The sequence below is a fragment of the Triturus cristatus genome, chromosome 7 (assembly GCF_964204655.1).
Source record: "Triturus cristatus chromosome 7, aTriCri1.1, whole genome shotgun sequence".
Lineage (NCBI taxonomy): Eukaryota > Metazoa > Chordata > Amphibia > Caudata > Salamandridae > Triturus > Triturus cristatus.
The window spans coordinates 175,774,725-175,796,762 of record NC_140590.1 but is presented as its reverse complement, the minus strand read 5'-3'; the positions used below and the strand labels follow the sequence as shown (position 1 = coordinate 175,796,762).

Genomic DNA, 22,038 nt, shown 5'->3' with positions numbered 1-22,038 from the left:
ATGGAGTGATTGACTTCAGCACTCCCTTGAGTCTCTACTTCTAAGACATTTACTCTGAAAGTTTTTTTTTGACTATCCAGTAGTGCCTTTTACAGCCCGTTAGCTTTTGGCAGGGTTGCGAAGAAGGGAGAGTTCCAAGGAGCAGAGTCAGTTCTGGCATCTTGGAGAAATTTAGTAGGTCCATTTGGGGAGTTGAGCTGGGCTGTTGTCCTCAACAGAGTAATCAAGTAGGCTGTCTCCCACTGAGGCAGACAAATGTGTTTGAAGTTTTGATAAAGTTGTGATTTAGAATTTCTTTACCTTTAAGTGATAGAATAAGGTCACAATTGTACCCAAAAGATGCATTTTCTGCAGCCCCTGTTTCCATGTGTGTCCCACTCGGAACTTTTGATAGTAAGTGCACTATTACCACAGGACTACATTATTATTATTATTTATTATTTATGGAGCTTATAGAGCGCGCAGCTACCTCCAAAGGAGGTGTCCCGGCGCTAAGATTACATAACTGTCCCCATGAGGAGTAACCAAGATCATATCTCACAGAGAAAATGGGAAACGGTGAGGAGTTGACAGTTCCAAGTCCTACCGCCTAGTGAACAGCCAGGTCTTGAGTTTGCGGCGAAAGGCTGGCTCAGATTCGCAGAACCTGAGGTCAAGGGGGAGGCTATTCCAGAGCTTGGCGGCAGTGACGGTGAAAGATCTGCCGCCAGTCCGAGAAAGCCTGAATCTAGGAACCAACAGAAGACGAAGGTTATTGGATCTGAGATGTCTGGCTGAAACAGAGATCTTGAGACGCTTTTTCAGATAATGTGGGCCAGTACCATGGATAGCCCGAAATGTCAGGATCAGAATTTTAAAGTCTATGCGTCGTGAAATGGGAAGCCAATGAAGTTCTTCTCGGTAGGCTCTGACTGAAGTACGGGCAGGGATGTTACCGATGAGCCGGGCTGCCGCATTTTGGACTATTTGCAGGCGGTCAATAAGATAGTGCGGGGCACCTGCATATAGACTATTAGCATAGTCTAGATGGGTGATGATAAGGGCCTGGACTGCGGTTTTGCGTGAGGATAGAGGGAGGAAGGGGAAGATTTTTCTGATCATGCGAAGTTTAGAGAAACAGGCCCCTACCACTTTGTTAACTTGGGCATTTCCGGACAAAGAGTTGTCAAAAATGAAGCCCAGGTTACGAGCTGCCTTCACGGGAGAGGGTGGGGGATTCAGAATGGTAGGCCACCAGAGGGTTGCAGGGGGGGGGATTTTTTACTGAAAAAGAGAACCTCGGTTTTGTCGGTGTTAAGGGCAAGGTGATTGGCTGACATCCAGGAGCATATGTTACCAAGGCAGTTTCTAAAGTTGGAGAAGAGGGAGTCAGAATGGTCTCGAAAGGAAAAGATAAGCTGAGTATCGTCAGCGTAGGAGACCACCCTGACGCCCCAGGATTCAACTACCTTGGCCAGAGGAGCCACATAAGCATTAAACAGTAGAGGGCTCAAGGCAGAGCCCTGGGGCACTCCACACAGGAGGGGTTTGTCTTCGGATTCAAAAGGGTGCATCGTAACCCTTTGGGAACGGCTAGACAGGAAAGAAATAATCCAGGCCAGCACTGTCCCACCGACCCCTAGCTGCTGTAGGCGGGAGGTAAGTATTTTGTGGGAGACAGTATCAAAAGCAGCGGATAGGTCGAGGAGGACCAACATGGCCTCCTCGCCCCTATCCACTGATTCCCTGATAATTTCAGAGACTTCAAGCAGCGCAGTCTCGGTGCTATAGCCGGATCTAAAACCGGACTGAGAGTCGTGTAGCAGCTGATTTGACTCTAAGTACAGTGCCACTTGTTTCTGTACCACCTTCTCCAGTATCTTGGCAGGTTTAGGCAGGAGAGAAATAGGTCGATAGTTGCTAAAAAGCAGAGGGTCTGCACCAGGTTTTTTCAGTATGGGGACCAGCCTGGCCTGTTTCCAAACTGAGGGGAATAGACCTTGCGACAAAGAGGCATTCCAGATGGAAAGAAACGGGTTCACAAGGATAGGGGCGAGATTACCCATGATTTTGGCAGGAACTGGGTCCAGGGGGGAACCAGACTTAACGTTGCGTAATAAAGCTAACGCGAGATCAGGAGTTAGCTCGCTAAAAGAGTTGAAAGAACAAGAGGGGAGGCCAGGGCAATCATCAGGGAAATCCGGAGCCATTGCTGCAAAGGAGGAGGAGAGTTTAACTATCTTCTCTTGAAAAAAATCAGACAATCCATTGCAGAGATCTTGAGTGGGAGTAAAGAGGGATTTCAAAGCAGGAGGATATACGAAGTCATTCACTATGGAAAAAAGAGTTTTGGAGGAATTCTGCGCCTGTTGAATCAAATTAGAAAAGTAAGCTCTCATGGACGAGCGTGTTAGTTTGTGGAACTTACTCAGGGCAGATTTGTAGGCCAATTTGGCTACAGGATCATAGTTCAATCTCCATTTACGTTCCAACTGCTTACACTTGCTCTTTTCCTCACGCAACAGAGGGGAGAACCAAGGGGCAGAAGGACGGGATCTGGAGGAAGTGACGGGGACCAGAGGGGAAACCGAGTCAAGTGCATCCGAGAGGGCCGAATTGAATCTCAATGTTTCTAGATTGAGGTCATTTAGCTGGTTAAAATGAAAATGTAGATGAGCTTCCAGGGAGTTACATGTAACTTTGGTCCATTTACGACCTTTAACTCGATTAAGGGGGATAGGGGGAGGAGGGGGGGGGGCTGTGAAAGAAAAAGGGATAAGATAATGATCGGTCCATGTCAAAGGAGTGGGGGGGAGAGTGGAGAGGGAAGGAAGATTGGAAAAAATGAGGTCAAGGGTATGGCCTGCTATATGAGTAGGACCTGTCACTAGTTGAGGCAAGGTGAGTCCTTGTAAGGTTTCTAACAGAGAGGAGGCTAGTGTGCAGGAGGGATTATCAATATGAATATTAAAATCTCCTAAAACAGTAAAATGGGGGTGTTTGAGAGAAAAATCGGCGATGGAGTGAATCAGAGTGATAAGGGAGGAAAAGGTGACGGCCGGGGGATTATAGACCAGTATGCCTGCACAGATGGAACAAGCAGGGTCCATAATTGAAAAGTGAGCGGCTTCGATGATGCCAAGGTTGGGAATTTTCGTGAGGTTTAATTTGAGATGGGATTTAGCAATGATCGCAAGACCCCCTCCGGTCTTAGAGTTGTCTCGATTAATGCCAATGAAATGATAACCAGGGGGAGTAGCAAGAGTGATGTCCGGTTTGGAGGAGTCTTTTAACCAAGTTTCAGTAAGAAACAATAGGTCCCAATTGTGGGTTTCAAGAGATAGCCATATGTCATGAGCATGGGCTGGGAGAGATCTGCAATTGACTAATGCGGCCTTTAAGATGGTGGATGGCTGATCATTGATTTTAGAGGGTAGACGCCGAGGTCTAGGTACTATGGGGAGAAAAAAGTTACAGTGAGGGCAGGAATAAACAGTACATAAAGGGGGCATATGACCAGGTGGAGCCTTATTCAGCTCCACTAAAGGATTTTGAGCTCAAATGCCCCCGACGTCGCAGCTGCCCGCAATCTGGCAGCGCAGCTGTTAAAGCAAATGCAAAAACAACAGTTGATGGACTGAATGCAGAACAATGTTATACATTCACCCCAGTACAGAGATCTGGGCCTAAATCCATCGTTTTTTTCTCACCATGCCATTCCAGTTTGAACCCAGCCATATGCAAATCAGTCTTGACCCTGTGCCTCATGGGAACAGTCCAGCCTGAACTGCCAAGCCAGGTCCTCCCTGGACTGGAACCAAGCATCCTAGGACCGGTTTCGGGGTTTCACCCCTCTTCAGCCAGGATAGCTCGATTCCAGTGGCATGGAGAGCACGGGACTCACGTCTGAGCATACCCGTCCCACTCGGGTGACAAATGCAAAAACAACAGTTGATGGACAGAATGCAGAACAATGTCATACATTCACCCCAGTACAGAGATCTGGGCCTAAATCCATCGTTTTTCTGCTCACCATGACATTCCAGTATGAACCCAGCCATATGGAAATCAGTCTTGACCCTGTGCCTCATGGGAACAGTCCAGTGCGAACTGCCAAGCCAGCTCCTCCCTGGACTGGAATCAAGCATCCTAAGACCGGTTTCGGGGTTTCACCCCTCTTCAGCCAAGATAGCTTGATTCCAGTGGCATGGAGAGCATGGGACTCATGTTTGAGCATACCCGTCCCACTCGGGGTGACAAATGCAAAAACAACAGTTGATGGACAGAATGCAGAACAATGTCATACATTCACCCCAGTACAGAGATCTGGGCCTGAATCCATCGTTTTTTTGCTCAACATGCCATTCCAGTTTGAATCCAGCCATATGCAAATCAGTCTTGACCCTGTGCCTCATGGAAACAGTCCAGCCTGAACAACCAAGCCAGGTCCTCCCTGGACTGGAACCAAGCATCCTAGGACCGGTTTCGGGGTTTCACCCCTCTTCAGCCACGATAGCTTGATTCCAATGGCATGGAGAGCACGGGACTCACGTCTGAGCATACCCGTCCCACTCGGGGTGACAAATGCAAAACAAGCATTGGCATAGCCAATAGGTCTTGCCTTTAGGACCTTCTAAGTATTTAGCCATGCAACACATTATCCCGGGTGCTATAACATCTACTGTTACTTCATGATGCTGCAAAAATGTGTTCGTGTAAGAAGCCTTAGAAAAGCTAGCAGGGCTGGGGCAGAGTGCTTAGCAGAGCAATCTGCAGCTATAACAACTTTTTAGTCACCACATCGAATTCCAAAGCAAAGGAAAATCTAGAATTTGATGTTCAGGTGTTCGCGTTACACAACTCATTGGTATTTATTTCACCGACCTAATAAGATTGAAAGGCTGCGTGCGTCCCGCTGGTTTTCAAGCCTGTGTCCCACAGATGACGTAAATGCAAGTGCTCCAATACACTGCACAGTTCAAGACTCCTTGCTCACTGGAAGTGTTGGGTGCTCAGAGGAATTACATGGCTCCCGAGAGAGTCCCCACCCCCCCCCTTAGATGCACCTCTCATTACTGTTGTTGATTCTTAAGTGTGCTAAATACAAGAAACTCGTGGCAAGAACACCTCATGTCTAGGGGGCCACCTGATCGGTTTTCTACAGGCCTAATTTTAGTGTTGTGTGTATTGGATTAAAAGCCCCAGCGTGCAGCGCACTCCTGGCTACATAAAACTTACAAATTCTCAATAAACGTTAGTATTTTCGTTTTTTAAGAGTCTTGGCATTGGTGCATTTAGTTTAGAACAATTTACATTTTGTAATATTTATGACGAACAAAAAACAAAACGCAGACGGGCGGAGGGTGGTCGGAGAGCTGATGAGGAGGAGTCACCGAGCGATGGGAGCGCGCGCAGGACAAGTGGAGGGTCACATGGGGTGAAGAGACGGGGATAGAGAGGGCAAAACTAACAAGAGAGGGGAGACTCGGGAGAGGCTGAGAGAGTGACACTAAACAAGCCAGGCCGCGATGATAACGAGAGACAAACAGGGAGCCTCTGCAGACAAGGGGGAGGCAGAGACAGCACGGACTGAGGGGTCGAAAGAATCTGGAAATGACAGGCCATAGAAGACAGGCAGGGAGAGCCTGGGACGCATGCGCAAACACAGTAGAAACGAGCACCGCAGCATCGGAGGAGGAAGTCAAAGTCAGGAGTGTGGGGAGATGAAGTGACCGCTGAGAACGTGTTGCAGAGACACACACAGCAAAGCAAAGGCAAGATGAGAGAGATGGGTAAATGTGATATAAACAGCCTGAGGGTTAGAATGCGTGGGGTGTGGGGTGGGTGAGTGAAAGACTAAGGAAGATGATCGATGGTAAAGGGAAAAGGCCAGTGCAGAGGGACACGCGCACATTACGCCACCCTAATATGAGAACAGGGTGTAGCACAACTGGCACAAAGACCGGTTCACTACCACCACTGGGAGGCGGACAACGTTACATTTCTTCCAGCCAGCACAGGCAGCAAAAAAACAGCTGCTCGAAAAAGAGGTCTGGGTTGACAGAATTTCAGCAATTTGTGAAACACGAATTAGAATCTACAATACATTAAGAAAAGCAATGACTACATGATTAAATAAGCGTTGGCCGCGCGCGAGTGGCCGGAGACGCAAAATGTGGTGGGGGAGGGGGAGAAGCGGGAGTTTGTGTGCGCGTGCGTCATCGCGATCACTCTGAAAGCGAAAGTGATCGCGATGACGCACACGAGTTTTCAAAGTGCTGCTGGCGGCCAGCTGCGCGCGTGCACGATCGCGTGAACGCAAGCGTTAGGCCAGCCAGCAGCACTTTGAAAATCCCACATACAAAATGTCTCTTCGAGCCAGCGCAAGCGCTGGGGCTCAGCGAGACCTAAACAACAGTTGATGGACAGAATGCAGAACAATGTCATACATTCACCCCAGTACAAAGATCTGGGCCTAAATCCATCGTTTTTTTGCTCACCATGCCATTCCAGTTTGAACTCAGCCATATGCAAATCAGTCTTGACCCTGTGCCTCATGGGAACAGTCCAGCCCGAACTGCCAAGCCAGGTCCTCCCTGGACTGGAACCAAGCATCCTAGGACCGGTATCGGGGTTTCACCCCTCTTCAGCCAGGATAGCTTGATTCCAGTGGCATGAAGAGCACGGGACTCACGTCTGAGCATACCCGTCCCACTCGGGGTGACAGATGCAAAAACAACTGTTGATGGACAGAATGCAGAACAATGTCATACATTCACCTCAGTACAGTGGTCTGGGCCTAAATCCATCGTTTTTTTGCTCACCATGCCATTCCAGTTTGAACCCAGCCATATGCAAATCAGTCTTGACCCTGTGCCTCATGGGAACAGTCCAGCCCGAACTGCCAAGCCAGGTCCTCCCTGGACTGGAACCAAGCATCCTAGGACCGGTTTCGGGGTTTCACCCCTCTTCAGCCAGGATACCGGCACAGGGTTGTCTGACTTCTGCTCCGACGGTGCATCCTCCAGCCGGCCCCCAACCAGGCCACAACCGCCTGACTTCCTCTCGGGCCCTGGAAGCCCACGAACGCAGGGTAGGCTCCCGCTCGACTTCGAGGATTTGTGGTGAATCGCTTGCTGCAGGGGGCCCCGCCCACTGTCAGGCACAGACTTTGCCTGACTTCCGGAGGGTCGTCCCACAACCAGGCAGCACAGATGAATCCCCAGGCCGGCATTCCTTCTGAGGGGAATTCCGCGATGCAGCAGGCTTCGCTGCACAGCGCGTTTCAGCGCAAAAACCCCTGAGGCACTCCTCATGCCTGGGGCAGTGTGGGCCCCCACCTGGGGCCCAGGTCTCCTAGGAGAGGGGGCACTGCCCACGCTACAGGTCACAAAGTGCTCCTCTCTTCACCTGGCACTACGGCAATGAAAATGAAGTGCTCACGAGGCGCTAAGGCCCCAGTTCCTGGGGCTAGAGCTGGGCACGGGCTGGCCAGCACGGATGGACCCCAGGAGCCAGCAGCTGGGTCTTACAGACATTCCTCCTCGCCCAGCAGTCCTTCGGCTTAATCAGGTAACCTTTGTTCACCCCCTGGCATAGGGCTCTGTGCCCAGTTCTTGGGGGCACTTGAAAACACATTTACAGTGCACAACAACCTTCATTATTAGTGTAGGCTCTGGCCCCAGACACACAACGGGGGTGGAGCCAGCATTGTGGAAGGCAGGCCAGTCCCATTCAGGCCCAGGTGCTACTCCTCCCACCACTCCAAATGCAGATTGGCCTATTCAGCCTAGCGCTGACACACCCAGCCCCCCTGGAGCCACTGCACCTCCCCAGTCTCTGACACTCCAGAGCCAGACATGCAATACACAACAGGCAGGCACAAAAACACATAGCACACAGAAATGTCCACTTCTAAAAGTGGCATTTCTAAAATAGTAATAATAAATCTGCTAACACCATTACGCAGCATTTGTTACCACCATTCCAAACATATCAAACTTGACAATGCTACTCCTTTCATGTCAGGAATTACCACTGAAACTCATATTAGGGAATCCCCAATGCATTCCTATGAGAGGACAGGCTCACAGTAGTGAGAAACCAAAATGACTGTTTGTAACTACCAGGACATGCCACAAAGTTAAGGCGCATGTCCTACCTTTTACCTACAGTGAATCCCTGCTCATAGGGCTAGCTACCTTAGGGGTGACTGATATGTAGTAAAAGGGGAGTCACAGATGTAGCACCCCATTGTATGTGCCACATCACAGCGGCAGTAAACTCCGCGCACAGGCCCTGCAATAGCAGAGGCCTGAGACAGTTTTGAAAGGCTACTTTGGTAGGTGGCGCAAGCAGCGCTGCAAGTCCACCAGTAGCATTTAATTTACTGGCCCCGGGTGTATGAGGTACCACTTTACCAGGGACTAATAGGTAAATTGAATACCCAAATCTTACCAAGGTTATCATAAAGAGCTCATGCACTTTACACTAAACAGCAGTGATAAAGTGCCCGGAGTCCTGAAACCACCACCAGGTCAGAAAAAATACCAGGAGGAAGGCAATAAGGTCAGGGATAACCCTGCTAAAAGGGTCAAGTCCAACAGTGCCATTGTACATGAAACTGTTTTTTTTCAATAAATGGTGGAATGCATGGGTGAAAAACATAGGGGGCATTACAGAGGGGGAGAGTAGGACAGATGTGTAGAAGCACATTTAAACTATACATAAAGCCCCATCATTGTTTCGTGGCAGTTCTTTGATTTTGTTTCAGTTATGTAGTGTTTTGTTTTAGGATTTATACTGTGCACAAATTAAACCTTTCACAATGTCAAACACAATGAGAAAGAACACTTGGCTTGCGTGAAATCTTACACATACAGCTCGGATTTAAAGTGCTTTCTGAATGGCAGCATGTTGTGTATGTCTCTTTTTTTTAGCCTGCATGTCTTCTATGTCTCTTTTCAAAAAGACAACATGTCCCAAATGTCATTGTGTACCTCTCACGCATGGTTCCAAAGGAGAAGGTTTGAAAGAACACAGAAGCATCACAATATTGTGAGGGGCTTTTGCAAAAGGAAAACGATTGCAATTTTTTTTCTGGAAAGAATTGTGTAGTAAGAGCACCTGGCATTGTTCATTGACCCAAGACTGCTCCATGGCCTTCAAAACTGGTTCTTTGTGATGCCGTTTTTCAGTTGTGTGATGGAACCTTGCATGCCATTACCACGCATGCTGTTTCAACGCGGTCTTAACCACTCAAGTCCTACCCATGCATAAACCTTTACCACACATGCCTTTACAATGAAATATGTGTTGTTAAGGCATGCATGGCAAAGACATATACGTGGTTAAAACTTACCTACATACCCTGACCCATGGAACCCGCCACCCGCTCTTAGCCATAAAATTACCCCAGGGCAAAAATCCAGCCCCACCTTCCTCATAGCGTCCACGCCTGATCCTTCCTGGACCCGCCTATTCTAGACATCTGGACCGTGCATATGCCTTAACCACGCATATGCGTGGTTAAGGCTTATGCGTGGTTAAGGCAAGCGTGGTTGCACTTGCATTGATCGGGCATGCGTGGCTTAGGCCGCAGTGTTCTGAGCGTTTCCTTTTATTTCCAGTGTTGATTCATAGCTTGCTGCTGAGTCAATTAGGATCTAAAAAAATGTTTTTGCACGTGGCAAATTTGTCTCTTGGGCTTATTAGTTTTTAACCAGAAATTAAAGGAAATGCATGATTTAAGGCAAAGTTTGAGGTTTTCAGGGCATTGTGGGAACGAAAACCTTGTGGGATCCATTCAAGGCACCCCACCCTGGAATCCCCTGGTTGTGTAGATTTCAAACATGTCTGTGGTTGGTAGATTTTCATGGGTGGCGGCTGAGCACCACCCCAAATCTCGCAACTACCCCTATTGTTAATCTCTCCACATAGCGGTATAGGGCCTTTTGTGTCAAGGGTCTTAGTCCACTCACACAAGTGAGATACCATTTTCTTTGGGAGACTTTGGGGAATGCTGTATGGTAAGACGTTTGTGGCTCCCAGTAGGTTACAGAAGTTTTCCTCCATTTATATGGAATTTAAGAGTTGCACACCAGCATGGACTCCCCGGGATGTACAGTTTTCTGAACTGTCTAGCCCTGATTGCATACATGCAGCTATGATGGCACTGGTGGGGTCGGGTCTGGTAGCAGCCGTCAGATACCGCAGGCATGAAAGCTCTCCCAAAAGAAAGCCATGCTTGTGTGCGGCAGCCAAATTGTGGTCGGGTCCATGATTGCCTAGCAGCCAACTTTGAAATGCGCGGCGGCCCACCTTTCCCGCCGTAGGAGCCAGACCCGCCTAGAGGCACTTGTCCGTTAACACTAACACACTCGGTAGCAATTGCCTCAGACCAGTCCTCCTCTGAAGTCAGGAATATCGCAGCGCTGTCAGATGTACTTCTTGTAGCACACCACTCTCTGCAGCTGAGCTGAGCTATAGCTGAGCCAGAGAGCCCCCAAGCCTGCCAGCAGCAGTGCGCACCGCTCGCTGCCACTGCAGCTTGCATGGTGCTTTATTATAGCAGCACTGCCAGCTTGACAGCTGAGGCGCTATAATGCATGACTTTGCATTTCAGTGCGGTGATGCTGATCACCACACTGAAATGAGTTAGTCTAATGCCTGATGCGTGGAACTTAGCAGGGTTGATGGCACCAGTAGTTACACTACAGTGCATCTTTGAAATTGGGGGTGGTTCAAACAGTCTCCCTTTGAAACACAGATTTTCCTCTAAATATTAGTCCTCTCCGCCATGAGGCCACGGAATGCAGATCCTAATCCTTAGTGGGGCCACGACCTGGCTCCAGAGGCCAAGGGTCAAAACCTCTTCCTCCAATCTCTCCATCTAGGACCGCAAGTGGAAGAGATCTGTCATTCCTGTTGCATGCCAAGTGTTTTATAGCTGTCACTGGGGAATGCCCAGATGTGCTCCCCCATCCTCTAGTGTGGACTGGAGCCAAGCACAAAGGCACACAACAAAGTTTTAGAGCAGAGAAACACCCACATTTTAGTAGTGGCATTTCTAAGCAAATCATGACAAAGCCACCTTTACCACTGGAAAGGGGTTGTCACTACAATTCCAGTGATAGAAAACATGCTGCATCTGCACCACTGCAATCCACTGTTTCAGCCCAAAGTTCCAATGTGCAGTGGCAGGCTGGACACAAATTCAGAGACACCATCAATGCCAGTTCTGGACATGAATTTATCAATACCAGCGATGTCACACTCACACCAGTCCGCAACGAAATGAAATACCAGCATTTGTAAAGCACACAGCTACCTCTGGAGAGGTGTCCCGGCGCTGGGGTTCGTCGGGAAGATTAAGCAAGCTATTACCCAGAGTCACATGGTGCTGGACTAACCTGCCGCTGGTACCGGGGATCGAACAGTGAACCCCATGGTCCGGAGTCAGGCACCCTGGCCGCTGCACCACACCTCTTCCACTTGCAATGGCAATGGCAGATGGTCACGTATTCAGATGCATCATCGGTACAAAGCGCACCCCAGCCTGCAGTGGCAGGCTGGACACATGTTCAGTAACACTAGCGGGGCAACACACACACATCAGTCTGCAATGGCAGGCTGGCCACGCATTTGGAAAACACCATCAGTACCAATGCGCACCCAAGCACACAATGGGGAACTGCACTGATGTTTGGGACACCATCAGTGCCACAGCTCACCTAAACCTGCATTGGCAGACTTGACACTCATGGAGTGACACCATTGGTGCAAGTGCACACCCCACCCTGCAATGGCAGTCCGGTCACATAATCAGGGACATCATCGGTGCAAATGTGCCCACTCCAGCCTGCAATGGCAGGCTAGACACAGGTTCTACAACATCGCATGTGCCAGTGCGCACACCGGCCTGCACTGACAGGGCTGGTCAACGGGTTATGACCACCCTAGATGCGAGTGTGCACACACACTGACCTGCACTGGCAGGCCTGACTTATGTTTCGAACCTGTGGCTAAGCACCCATTCCTAACGGGTGTAGGAAGGGAGCTTGCATTTTCACGCTACCTTGACAGTGGGAAAGTGCACCACGCCCTATTTCCATAATACGGGCATCAGCCACACCCTGGAGATGTTTCCAAAGGAGAGAGTTGACTCGCTAGTTAGAGAAAACCCACATGGGGCTCATCTCTACCCGAGAAGAGCACATGCAGATGTACCTACCTGGACCCTCATCTACCCTGATGTGGTGGTAGGGAACAGCCCCCTCAAGGTTGGCCACGGAGTGAGCCAGGCCAACCGCCAACCTGAGGATGAGACATTTTTTATAGGCTCTTCTGGGGGGGGTGGCACAATCAGTGCTGCATCCCCCCATTAGCCTGTGTTGCCCCTGCCCTGGGTATGTGGTGTACTCTTTCACCTGGCACTTACAGGTGACACCTAAACCAATTAAGTAAACACCCTGTCCTGGCATGTGTAGGAAGGCTGTGCACACTTTCCCACTGCAGTGCAGGGGAAAGTGCCCAGGGACCTAAGTTCAGGAAAACAAAGTGGGCAAAAACCAGGAGGACAAAAAGCAAAAGGTTTTGGGGAAATCCCCCTAATAAGGACTGCATCCACAAATAGAGGCAAGTTATAATCAAAACCAAAATATTTTGACATTTCCTACTTGAATTGTGCCCAGAAATACAGTAAGATCTTCCTGAAACTGGCTTCCTTGTCAAAACTGTCTTCAGTAAAAACTGGTTAGTGATGTAAGCCAAAGTTTTGCACTGCTTTAGCTGATGATGCTGATCATAAGTACATTAGACTAAATTAGGGTCTATCTTATAACTGTGTAGTTCTTGCAAAAGAAATTAAGATGACCTTAATGTAATTTGTGTGTCCTTTTCATTTTACTAAATGGAACAAATAACCACTTTTCCACTGTTCCACATAGTTAGCATATCTTGCATTACATTCTTGTTTTTAGTTTGAATTTTGTTTGAGTAAAACAAATAAGAACATGCAATAAAAATGTAACATCAAGTAACAAAAAGATCAAAATATGGTGTGATGTAAGTAATATGATAAATATTCCATTTAAAATGCTAGAATTTATAAAGATGCAGATAAAATATATAAAATATAAGTGAAAAGAAGAAAAATGAAATAAAGGAAACAGAAGGTGAAGTGTCACAAAGAAAAACAATAGGCACTTGAATAATACCAAACAATGATATGTAGGAGAATTAACAAGTTGAAACTGACATAGGGACTATCCATTAGTTATCAAGGGCGGTTGCCAACCTCCTTTTCAAAAACATTAGCAGTAGAAGCATTACAATCAATTTTACATATTTACTCAAGTCAGTTAGTCAGAGATGATCCGTTGATCTATTTCATTCAATGACATGAACTGTTTGTCTCCCCAGCTCTGCTCATCATCAATATCTTACATTATAGATTGCTATTGCCAAATTTCTTCGATTTTATATTGATGTTGTATCTCAGTTTCAAGCATTTTATTCTAATCACATTGTAATTGGACTTACAACCTTAAACTGAATGTAAGCCACCCAAAAGAGGCTTTGTGGATCCTGTGTCAGCCTCAAATCTGATGCTTGTGACTTATTTCAGCATTACAGGTACACACAGAGCACATAACAGATGGTGTTTGCTCCCAGGAAAAACAAGCATTAGCAATGCAATAGGTCTCGCATTCACACGAGTTTGGCTACTGGCATTGTAAATGACAATGCCTTTTAATTATGTTATGGGTTTTAAAACATAAATAAAAGGCATTAACATTTACAATAGTAATAGCTTATACTCTCGCAAATGCGAGACCTTTTGCATTGCAATAAAGGGCCTTCTGGACCCCTTGTGAGATTATAAATATCAGAGGAAGAGACTGGCCTGCGATGTCTTCAAAGTAGTGATAAATAGTGCAGTGAAGAAGATGTGCAAGTGTTGTAAATTACACAGACACAAAGTGTGAAGTGAGAGTTACATATGATCCGAGCTATAAACACTAACAAAGCACTCCAATACTGTTGCGGCTCAGAAGGAAGAGCAGGAGGGGGGAGCTATTTTCTGCCCTCTCTGTGATTTGAGTTTACAGTGCGGCATTGCGTTATCTCACCTGAAACCAAATGCAATATATGCAGTGGACAGAGATCTAAAGAGGACCCTGATTTGATCTTCAACAAAGTTTCAGCCACTTCCTCCTCTCCCAATAGTGGAAATTGCGGTAAGCCACAGTGAAAGACCTTGTTCTCAGGCTGTCCTGGATTATTGTGCCCTACATCCTTGGCTGATTTTAGAAGGTCGTTGTATACAGACTAAACCTTGTTTTGAAAGAAACCTGCCAGCTTGTCTATAAAGTTTTCGTCAGGTAAGAACATTGCGTCCCGCAGACACTTCATCAGCACCGAGACCGTTTGAAATAATTATTTTGGGGAATTTGAGGCCTCCTGAATTTTGGTGGTAAAGTAGGCTGTTTTAGCTAGTGTAATTGCCGTTTTATATTCATCTAAGGCTACACAATACGCTTTTGTCTGTACGCTACTATATTCCGATCTGCAACAGCGTTTCTTTTGCCTGCATTTAATTTTAGCTTGTTTAAGTTCTGCAGAGTACCAAGGGGACGAAGCTAATTTCCTTCGAGAGTGCTTAGTAACTTCTGGTGCCACAATATTGGCTGCCCTATTAAGCCAGTTATGAAAAACTGTCGCGGATTGGTTGGAGTCAGGAGGATTTACGGCCTTTTCACATAGTGCTGATATTAGATCCTTTTTACTAACTGACTTCCAGGCGCGATATTTGACGGTCAAGGGTCTGTTCTTCCGAACACCGTTTGAGGTTGCTGGCGTGATGGTAAAATGTACCGCTGAGTGGTCAGACCAGAGTAAGGGACAGACAGTCTTGACTTTTATGAGTAAATTATTGGTGAAAATGCCATCTAGTGTGTGTCCCGCATGGTGTGTTGGCTCGCAAACGATCTGGTTCAAACCAAAGCTAGTCAGTTTGTCTAATAATGAGAATGTGTCAGGATTATTGTTGGCTTCCAAATGAAAGTTAAAATCGCCTAGTATCGTAAATGATTCGGTGTCTAGGCATGCTTCCATATATGTTTGGAGAGACGTCGTAAAAGAGGATCTAGGACCTGGAGGTCTATAGATCAAGAGACCTGGAGACAGCTCTACATTAATGAATTTTATACTAAAAGACATAGCTTCAGCATCTAGGGTAGGTTCTGGAGTGATTGTCACTGTATACTGAGAGCGAGAGATTATCGCTATTCCCCCACCCCTTGCCCTCATTCTATCAAGGTTACTGACAAAATAGCCAACTGGGATTGCCATGTTCCAATCTGGATCATTATTTTCATTTACCTAGGTTTCTGTGAGAAAAACCAGGTCCGGATTCTCTATTTCGATCAGGCACTCTAAGTGAAGTTTGTGCTTGACCATTGATCTGGTAATAAGTAAAATACACCGAATAGGTCGAGAGTTCTTGTTGTTAAAGTCAGATGCGTTAAGATTTGGACTTAGGCCTACCTAGCCACAGATATTGCAGCGTAAGGGGTTTAAGGGGGATTGTTCCAGCTGTAGTTTATGAGTCACACATTTACCAAGATTAAGACACATAAGTTGATTGTGCGAATGCGTATACCTTACAAAACAGGCAGGGGTTCTGGCGCTAGTCGCGTTCCGGGCACTGACGGGCACAGACGGGCTTGCGGCCGCTGCATCTGGCTTAAGTAGGAAGTAGGAGTGCTTGAGGGGGAACAGAAAGCTAGAACGCTAACCTATAAGTGGGTCCACTCTTACAGGAGGGCACCGCTGGTAGCGTTTAGAATCAGATAAGTAGTTGGTTTAACGGTGCAACATTGCAACAGTTAGTCACCCTCCACAAATTAGGTAAATCGTATTTTTAAAAAGAATGCGAGTTCAAATTCAATTTAAAACAATTCAGTTCAGCTTCAATTTTTAAAATTCAATTCAGCTTCAATAGTTAAAATTCACTACAAGTTCAATTTTAAACAACATGTGAGTGCGAACCCACCACACACAATTAGCGCTATTTGACTGCACGATCGCTCTTATATACTTACTGTATCTCGTAGTGTAGGAACCACTCAGATATACTTACTGCATGTTGTAGTGTAAGAAGCCCTCTGATATACTCACTGCATCTCCTAGTGTAAGAGGCATTCAGATATATTCGCTGCATCTCGTAGTGTAAGAGGCACTCATATATTCACTGTATCTCGTAGTGTAAGAGGCTGTCGGATATACTCACTGTATATCAAGTGTAAGAGGCACTCAGATATACTCACTGCATGTCATAGTGTAAGAGGCACTCAGATATACTCACTGCATCTTGTAGTGTAAGGGGCACACACAAACTTGCAGCATCGCATAGTTGAAAAGTTACTCAGATATGCTCACTGTATCTCAAGTGCAAGAGACACTCACATATTTACAGTCTCGGACAGATTACGATCCACTCAGATGTTCTTACAGGCTCAGACTGTCTGATATACTTTCAGATGCACCTAATAGTTCAGACAGTGTCTGATACACTCAAATGCACGCCCTGACATAGACCAATGTCATGTAACATACTCACGGGTGATACCGGTTCCTGGTGATCCGTACCCGTCCATCACAGATACTCTGAAACTCAGAACCTCGAATGGAGAGCTGCTTTCTATCATGTTGATGCTGAAATCTTTCCCCAAGCTGAAGCTGCTCCAAGAGAAGTCTGTGCCCTCAATCGGACTCCATTTCAGTCCAGGGATGGAGGCTTTGTTGGAAGTAATTGTCGATGTTGCGGATGTCTTGGCCACCAGGATGGCCTTGTTATCAAAGTCTTTCAATCCAAACGTGTTGTAGGACACGCAGTAGCTGTTAACATCTGGTATATTGATTATGAAGGGATCGTATATGGTGCCGTCTTTGGCAGTCCAGCCCGTGAAGTAGAGAACGACCTGGATACCTGTAGTGGCCTTGATGTAGAGAGGGTTTGCCTGCTTAACTTCAAGCTTCATCACTTCTCCCGCTCCCAAGCTCTTCGTCTCTTTGCTGGATCCTGCTTGGTAGTCAAGGCGTGTAGTTTTGGATGCTGTGATAAATACGTAATCAGATCCGGTCTGTAAGGGAATTGCAGGCACGATGAATGTGTCTCCCCAGCTGGTGGTGGGCAGGAGCTGTTCATAGACATGATTGCATTTGGTGTTTTTCCATGTGCACGTGTGGCCGGTCATCACAGCCGTGGGTTTGGAGGAAACAATCCTGGTGCCGGACAAGTCTTCCTTGCTTTGGATCTGGATGGCCTGCAGAGGCTCGAGCATGACCGAGAGAGTGGTGTGTGGTGGATACGTGTTTTCCTGAAAGGTGACTTCACCTTTGAGGTAGATTTTGACATTGTTTGTCTCTTCATTGTTGATCACTGAGAACTCATTGTATCTATCTGACAGTTCGTCTAGTGGTGTCATAATGTAGTACTCTGTGCCCCAGTCTTGAGTTGGGTACACTATGGTGGTGTCAGTGCTCAAACTCTTTTTGTTTACTGAGATGACAGAGATGTCCTTGTCCGCCTGGATGGTGACTGTATTGCAGAATTTGCCTGTCCAGAGGATTTGAGCAGTGCTTGGTATCTGCAGAGCCACCATCTCCCTTTCGTTCACCGTGAGCACTTCAGCAAAGCTTGTCTTCTGGAGGGTCACAGTGACCTTAGTCGAGGCGGTATAGCCTGTGATCAGCACTTGCAAAGTTGGCTCTTCACCGTTGGCTAGATAATTCTGCATGAACACGGTGACAAAGTTCTTTCCTAGGGAGTCTGTTGAGCAGGGACCTGTGGGACAGAAAGATAGAGTCAAGATGTGGCTCTTGTTATTTAGAGATAGCAACAGTCATTGGCCTTACAAAGGGATCCGGTCAGATGTGCTGGTTATAAACCCAGGCCCAATAAAAGCTAATCTCGTGGGTACTGATTGCTCTAACATGAAATGCCTCTTTCCCAATCTTTTGCCATATTAAAGGGAAGCTGGGAGTGTATAGCTTTCATGATGGCGGCTTTACATCAGTCCCAGCTTCATGGCGAAGAGGGATAGGCATGCTGGGACTTGTAGGCTAATACCATCGTTGAGGACAGTAAGAATACATGTTCTTGCATAGTTTTTGCTATTGTCTGAAAATAAACCCTCATGACATGAGTCGAGTTGACTGTTGTGAGAGTGGTCTACCTGTCACTTTCCTTAGAGACACCATTATTTTCTATTTCCAGTTACCAGATGCCCATCTCCTGCCAGTGTACATGTCTATCAGAATCATACTCTCATCCCTCATGCCCACACAGGTGGCAGGTTGTTCCCTCGCACTTTGTGGCTGCCGGCTGGTCTTGCCTGCCAAGTCTCCTTTTATCCTTCTCAGAATATCCGTTAGTCTCTTCTGTACCAAGACCTAGCGCTCCTAGCACACAGCTTCCTTCTTTTCCTTCCTACCCCCTCTCGCATGTGCACCTCTCTTTGCTTCCCCTTTTATGTTTATCATAATCTTGCCCATTTACCCTTGGACCTCCCGCTCCTCAAGTTTATAGGCAGTAGTTGTTTTAGTCTGTCTCCTCCTGCTCTGCTCCTTTTTGGGGGACTTAAAAACAAGTGGACGTTATTTGAAAGCTTAATGTATGTTTACTTTTTATGTTTGCCTCTTTTACTTCAGTGGTAAGCCTAATACAAATTCTGCACACAATGGTTTGATAAGTTCCCATCAGAGTTCTGATAATACCTTCAGAAGACATCAGACCCTGCCCTTGCATACTTGTTGAGGGAGACATTACTAGCCTAAGTGGGAACTCAAAGGGATACCTCAAATGTTACTCTCAGGGGGTCTTCTTTTGGTGAACAGGGTGGCCTGCTGTAAAACAGTCCGCATAAGCACATTATTTCAGCTTTATTTCAGCCCTATCCCCTGTTTGGAAATGCAGACTGTGCGACATTTAGGACGTTTGTAGCCACGAGAAGGTCAAAGCTTGGATACAGCGATTCTCTTCAGAGAGTTCTCTACATATACAGAGGATTGGCACCGAGCAGTAGCTTTCCAACAGTTTCCATGAAAGTGGTCAAACAAGGACCTTTAAATGAAATGCAGGGCCACCTCTTCCGTAAGGAAGGACTTAACAAATGTGAATTCTTGAGGTGGGGCTGTGAAATGTAATAAAAAGGTCATAGCATCACGTTTCAACATCGCATGCTATCCAAGATACAGCAACATCAAACTGGTTGAGGTCAGGAATAGATATTTAAGGACTGCTGGTTTATTCTGTAAAGTGAAACCTCACAGGTCACTTTCTGACTAGAGAGGGAAGTGGCGGATCCAAGTACACATGCTTACACTGCTTCCCACTGTCTAAAAGCCAGAATGCTGCTAGAACAGCGAAGGAAAGATGATACTTGCATGAAAGAATTATTTTTCACTTGGAAGAGTATCATGGAGTGATTGACTTCAGCACTCCCTTGAGTCTCAACTTCTAAGACATTTACTCTGAAAGTTTTTTTTTGACTATCCAGTAGTGCCTTTTACAGCCCGTTAGCTTTTGGCAGGGTTGCGAAGAAGGGAGAGTTCCAAGGAGCAGAGTCAGTTCTGGCATCTTGGAGAAATTTAGTAGGTCCATTTGGGGAGTTGAGCTGGGCTGTTGTCCTCAACAGAGTAATCAAGTAGGCTGTCTCCCACTGAGGCAGACAAATGTGTTTGAAGTTTTGATAAAGTTGTGATTTAGAATTTCTTTACCTTTAAGTGATAGAATAAGGTCACAATTGTACCCAAAAGATGCATTTTCTGCAGCCCCTGTTTCCATGTGTGTCCCACTCGGAACTTTTGATAGTAAGTGCACTATTACCACAGGACTACATAAAGGGGGCATATGACCAGGTGGAGCCTTATTCAGCTCCACTAAAGGATTTTGAGCTCAAATGCCCCCGACGTCGCAGCTGCCCGCAATCTGGCAGCACAGCTGTTAAAAAAAAGCAAATGCAAAAACAACAGTTGATGGACTGAATGCAGAACAATGTTATACATTCACCCCAGTACAGAGATCTGGGCCTAAATCCATCGTTTTTTTCTCACCATGCCATTCCAGTTTGAACCCAGCCATATGCAAATCAGTCTTGACCCTGTGCCTCATGGGAACAGTCCAGCCTGAACTGCCAAGCCAGGTCCGCCCTGGACTGGAACCAAGCATCCTAGGACCGGTTTCGGGGTTTCACCCCTCTTCAGCCAGGATAGCTCGATTCCAGTGGCATGGAGAGCACGGGACTCACGTCTGAGCATACCCGTCCCACTCGGGTGACAAATGCAAAAACAACAGTTGATGGACAGAATGCAGAACAATGTCATACATTCACCCCAGTACAGAGATCTGGGCCTAAATCCATCGTTTTTCTGCTCACCATGACATTCCAGTGTGAACCCAGCCATATGGAAATCAGTCTTGACCCTGTGCCTCATGGGAACAGTCCAGTCCGAACTGCCAAGCCAGCTCCTCCCTGGACTGGAATCAAGCATCCTAAGACCGGTTTCGGGGTTTCACCCCTCTTCAGCCAAGATAGCTTGATTCCAGTGGCATGGAGAGCATGGGACTCATGTTTGAGCATACCCGTCCCACTCGGGGTGACAAATGCAAAAACAACAGTTGATGGACAGAATGCAGAACAATGTCATACATTCACCCCAGTACAGAGATCTGGGCCTAAATCCATTGTTTTTTTTCTCACCATGCCATTCCAGTTTGAACCCAGCTATATGCAAATCAGTCTTGACCCTGTGCCTCATGGGAACAGTCCAGCCCGAACTGCCAAACCAGGTCCTCCATGGACTGGAAACAAGCATCCTAGGACCGGTTTCGGGGTTTCACCTCTCTTCAGCCAGGCTAGCTTGAATCCAGTGGCATGGAGAGCACGGGACTCACGTCTGAGCATACCCGTCCCACTCGGGGTGACAAATGCAAAAACAACAGTTGATGGACAGAATGCAGAACAATGTCATACATTCACCCCAGTACAGAGATCTGGGCCTGAATCCATCGTTTTCTTGCTCAACATGCCATTCCAGTTTGAATCCAGCCATATGCAAATCAGTCTTGACCCTGTGCCTCATGGAAACAGTCCAGCCTGAACAACCAAGCCAGGTCCTCCCTGGACTGGAACCAAGCATCCTAGGACCGGTTTCGGGGTTTCACCCCTCTTCAGCCACGATAGCTTGATTCCAATGGCATGGAGAGCACGGGACTCACGTCTGAGCATACCCGTCCCACTCGGGGTGACAAATGCAAAACAAGCATTGGCATAGCCAATAGGTCTTGCCTTTAGGACCTTCTAAGTATTTAGCCATGCAACACATTATCCCGGGTGCTATAACATCTACTGTTACTTCATGATGCTGCAAAAATGTGTTCGTGTAAGAAGCCTTAGAAAAGCTAGCAGGGCTGGGGCAGAGTGCTTAGCAGAGCAATCTGCAGCTGTAACAACTTTTTAGTCACCACATCGAATTCCAAAGCAAAGGAAAAACTAGAATTTGATGTTCAGGTGTTCGCGTTACACAACTCATTGGTATTTATTTCACCGACCTAATAAGAATGAAAGGCTGCGTACGTCCCGCTGGTTTTCAAGCCTGTGTCCCACAGATGACGTAAATACAAGTGCTCCAATACACTGCACAGTTCAAGACTCCTTGCTCACTGGAAGTGTTGCGTGCTCAGAGGAATTACATGGCTCCCGAGAGAGTCCCCCCCCCCCCCCCTTAGATGCACCTCTCATTACTGTTGTTGATTCTTAAGTGTGCCAAATACAAGAAACTCGTAGCAAGAACACCTCATGTCTAGGGGGCCACCTGATCGGTTTTCTACAGGCCTAATTTTAGTGTTGTGTGTATTGGATTAAAAGCCCCAGCGTGCAGCGCACTCCTGGCTACATAAAACTTACAAATACTCAATAAACGTTAGTATTTTCGTTTTTTAAGAGTTTTGGCATTGGTGCATTTAGTTTAGAACAATTTACATTTTGTAAT

At 46.9% G+C, this 22,038-nt stretch overlaps 1 protein-coding gene across 1 annotated transcript in view; it reads right to left on the bottom strand.

Annotated features, from left to right (window-relative positions):
- Nucleotides 1–22,038, bottom strand: part of LOC146809159 (IgGFc-binding protein-like) — a 135,332-nt gene that overhangs the window by 97,189 nt on the left and 16,105 nt on the right. Inside the window, exon 2 of the mRNA XM_085614836.1 lies at nt 16,604–17,830. Coding sequence (XP_085470962.1) covers nt 16,604–17,830 — 1,227 coding nt within the window. The remainder of the gene's footprint in view (nt 1–16,603; nt 17,831–22,038) is intronic.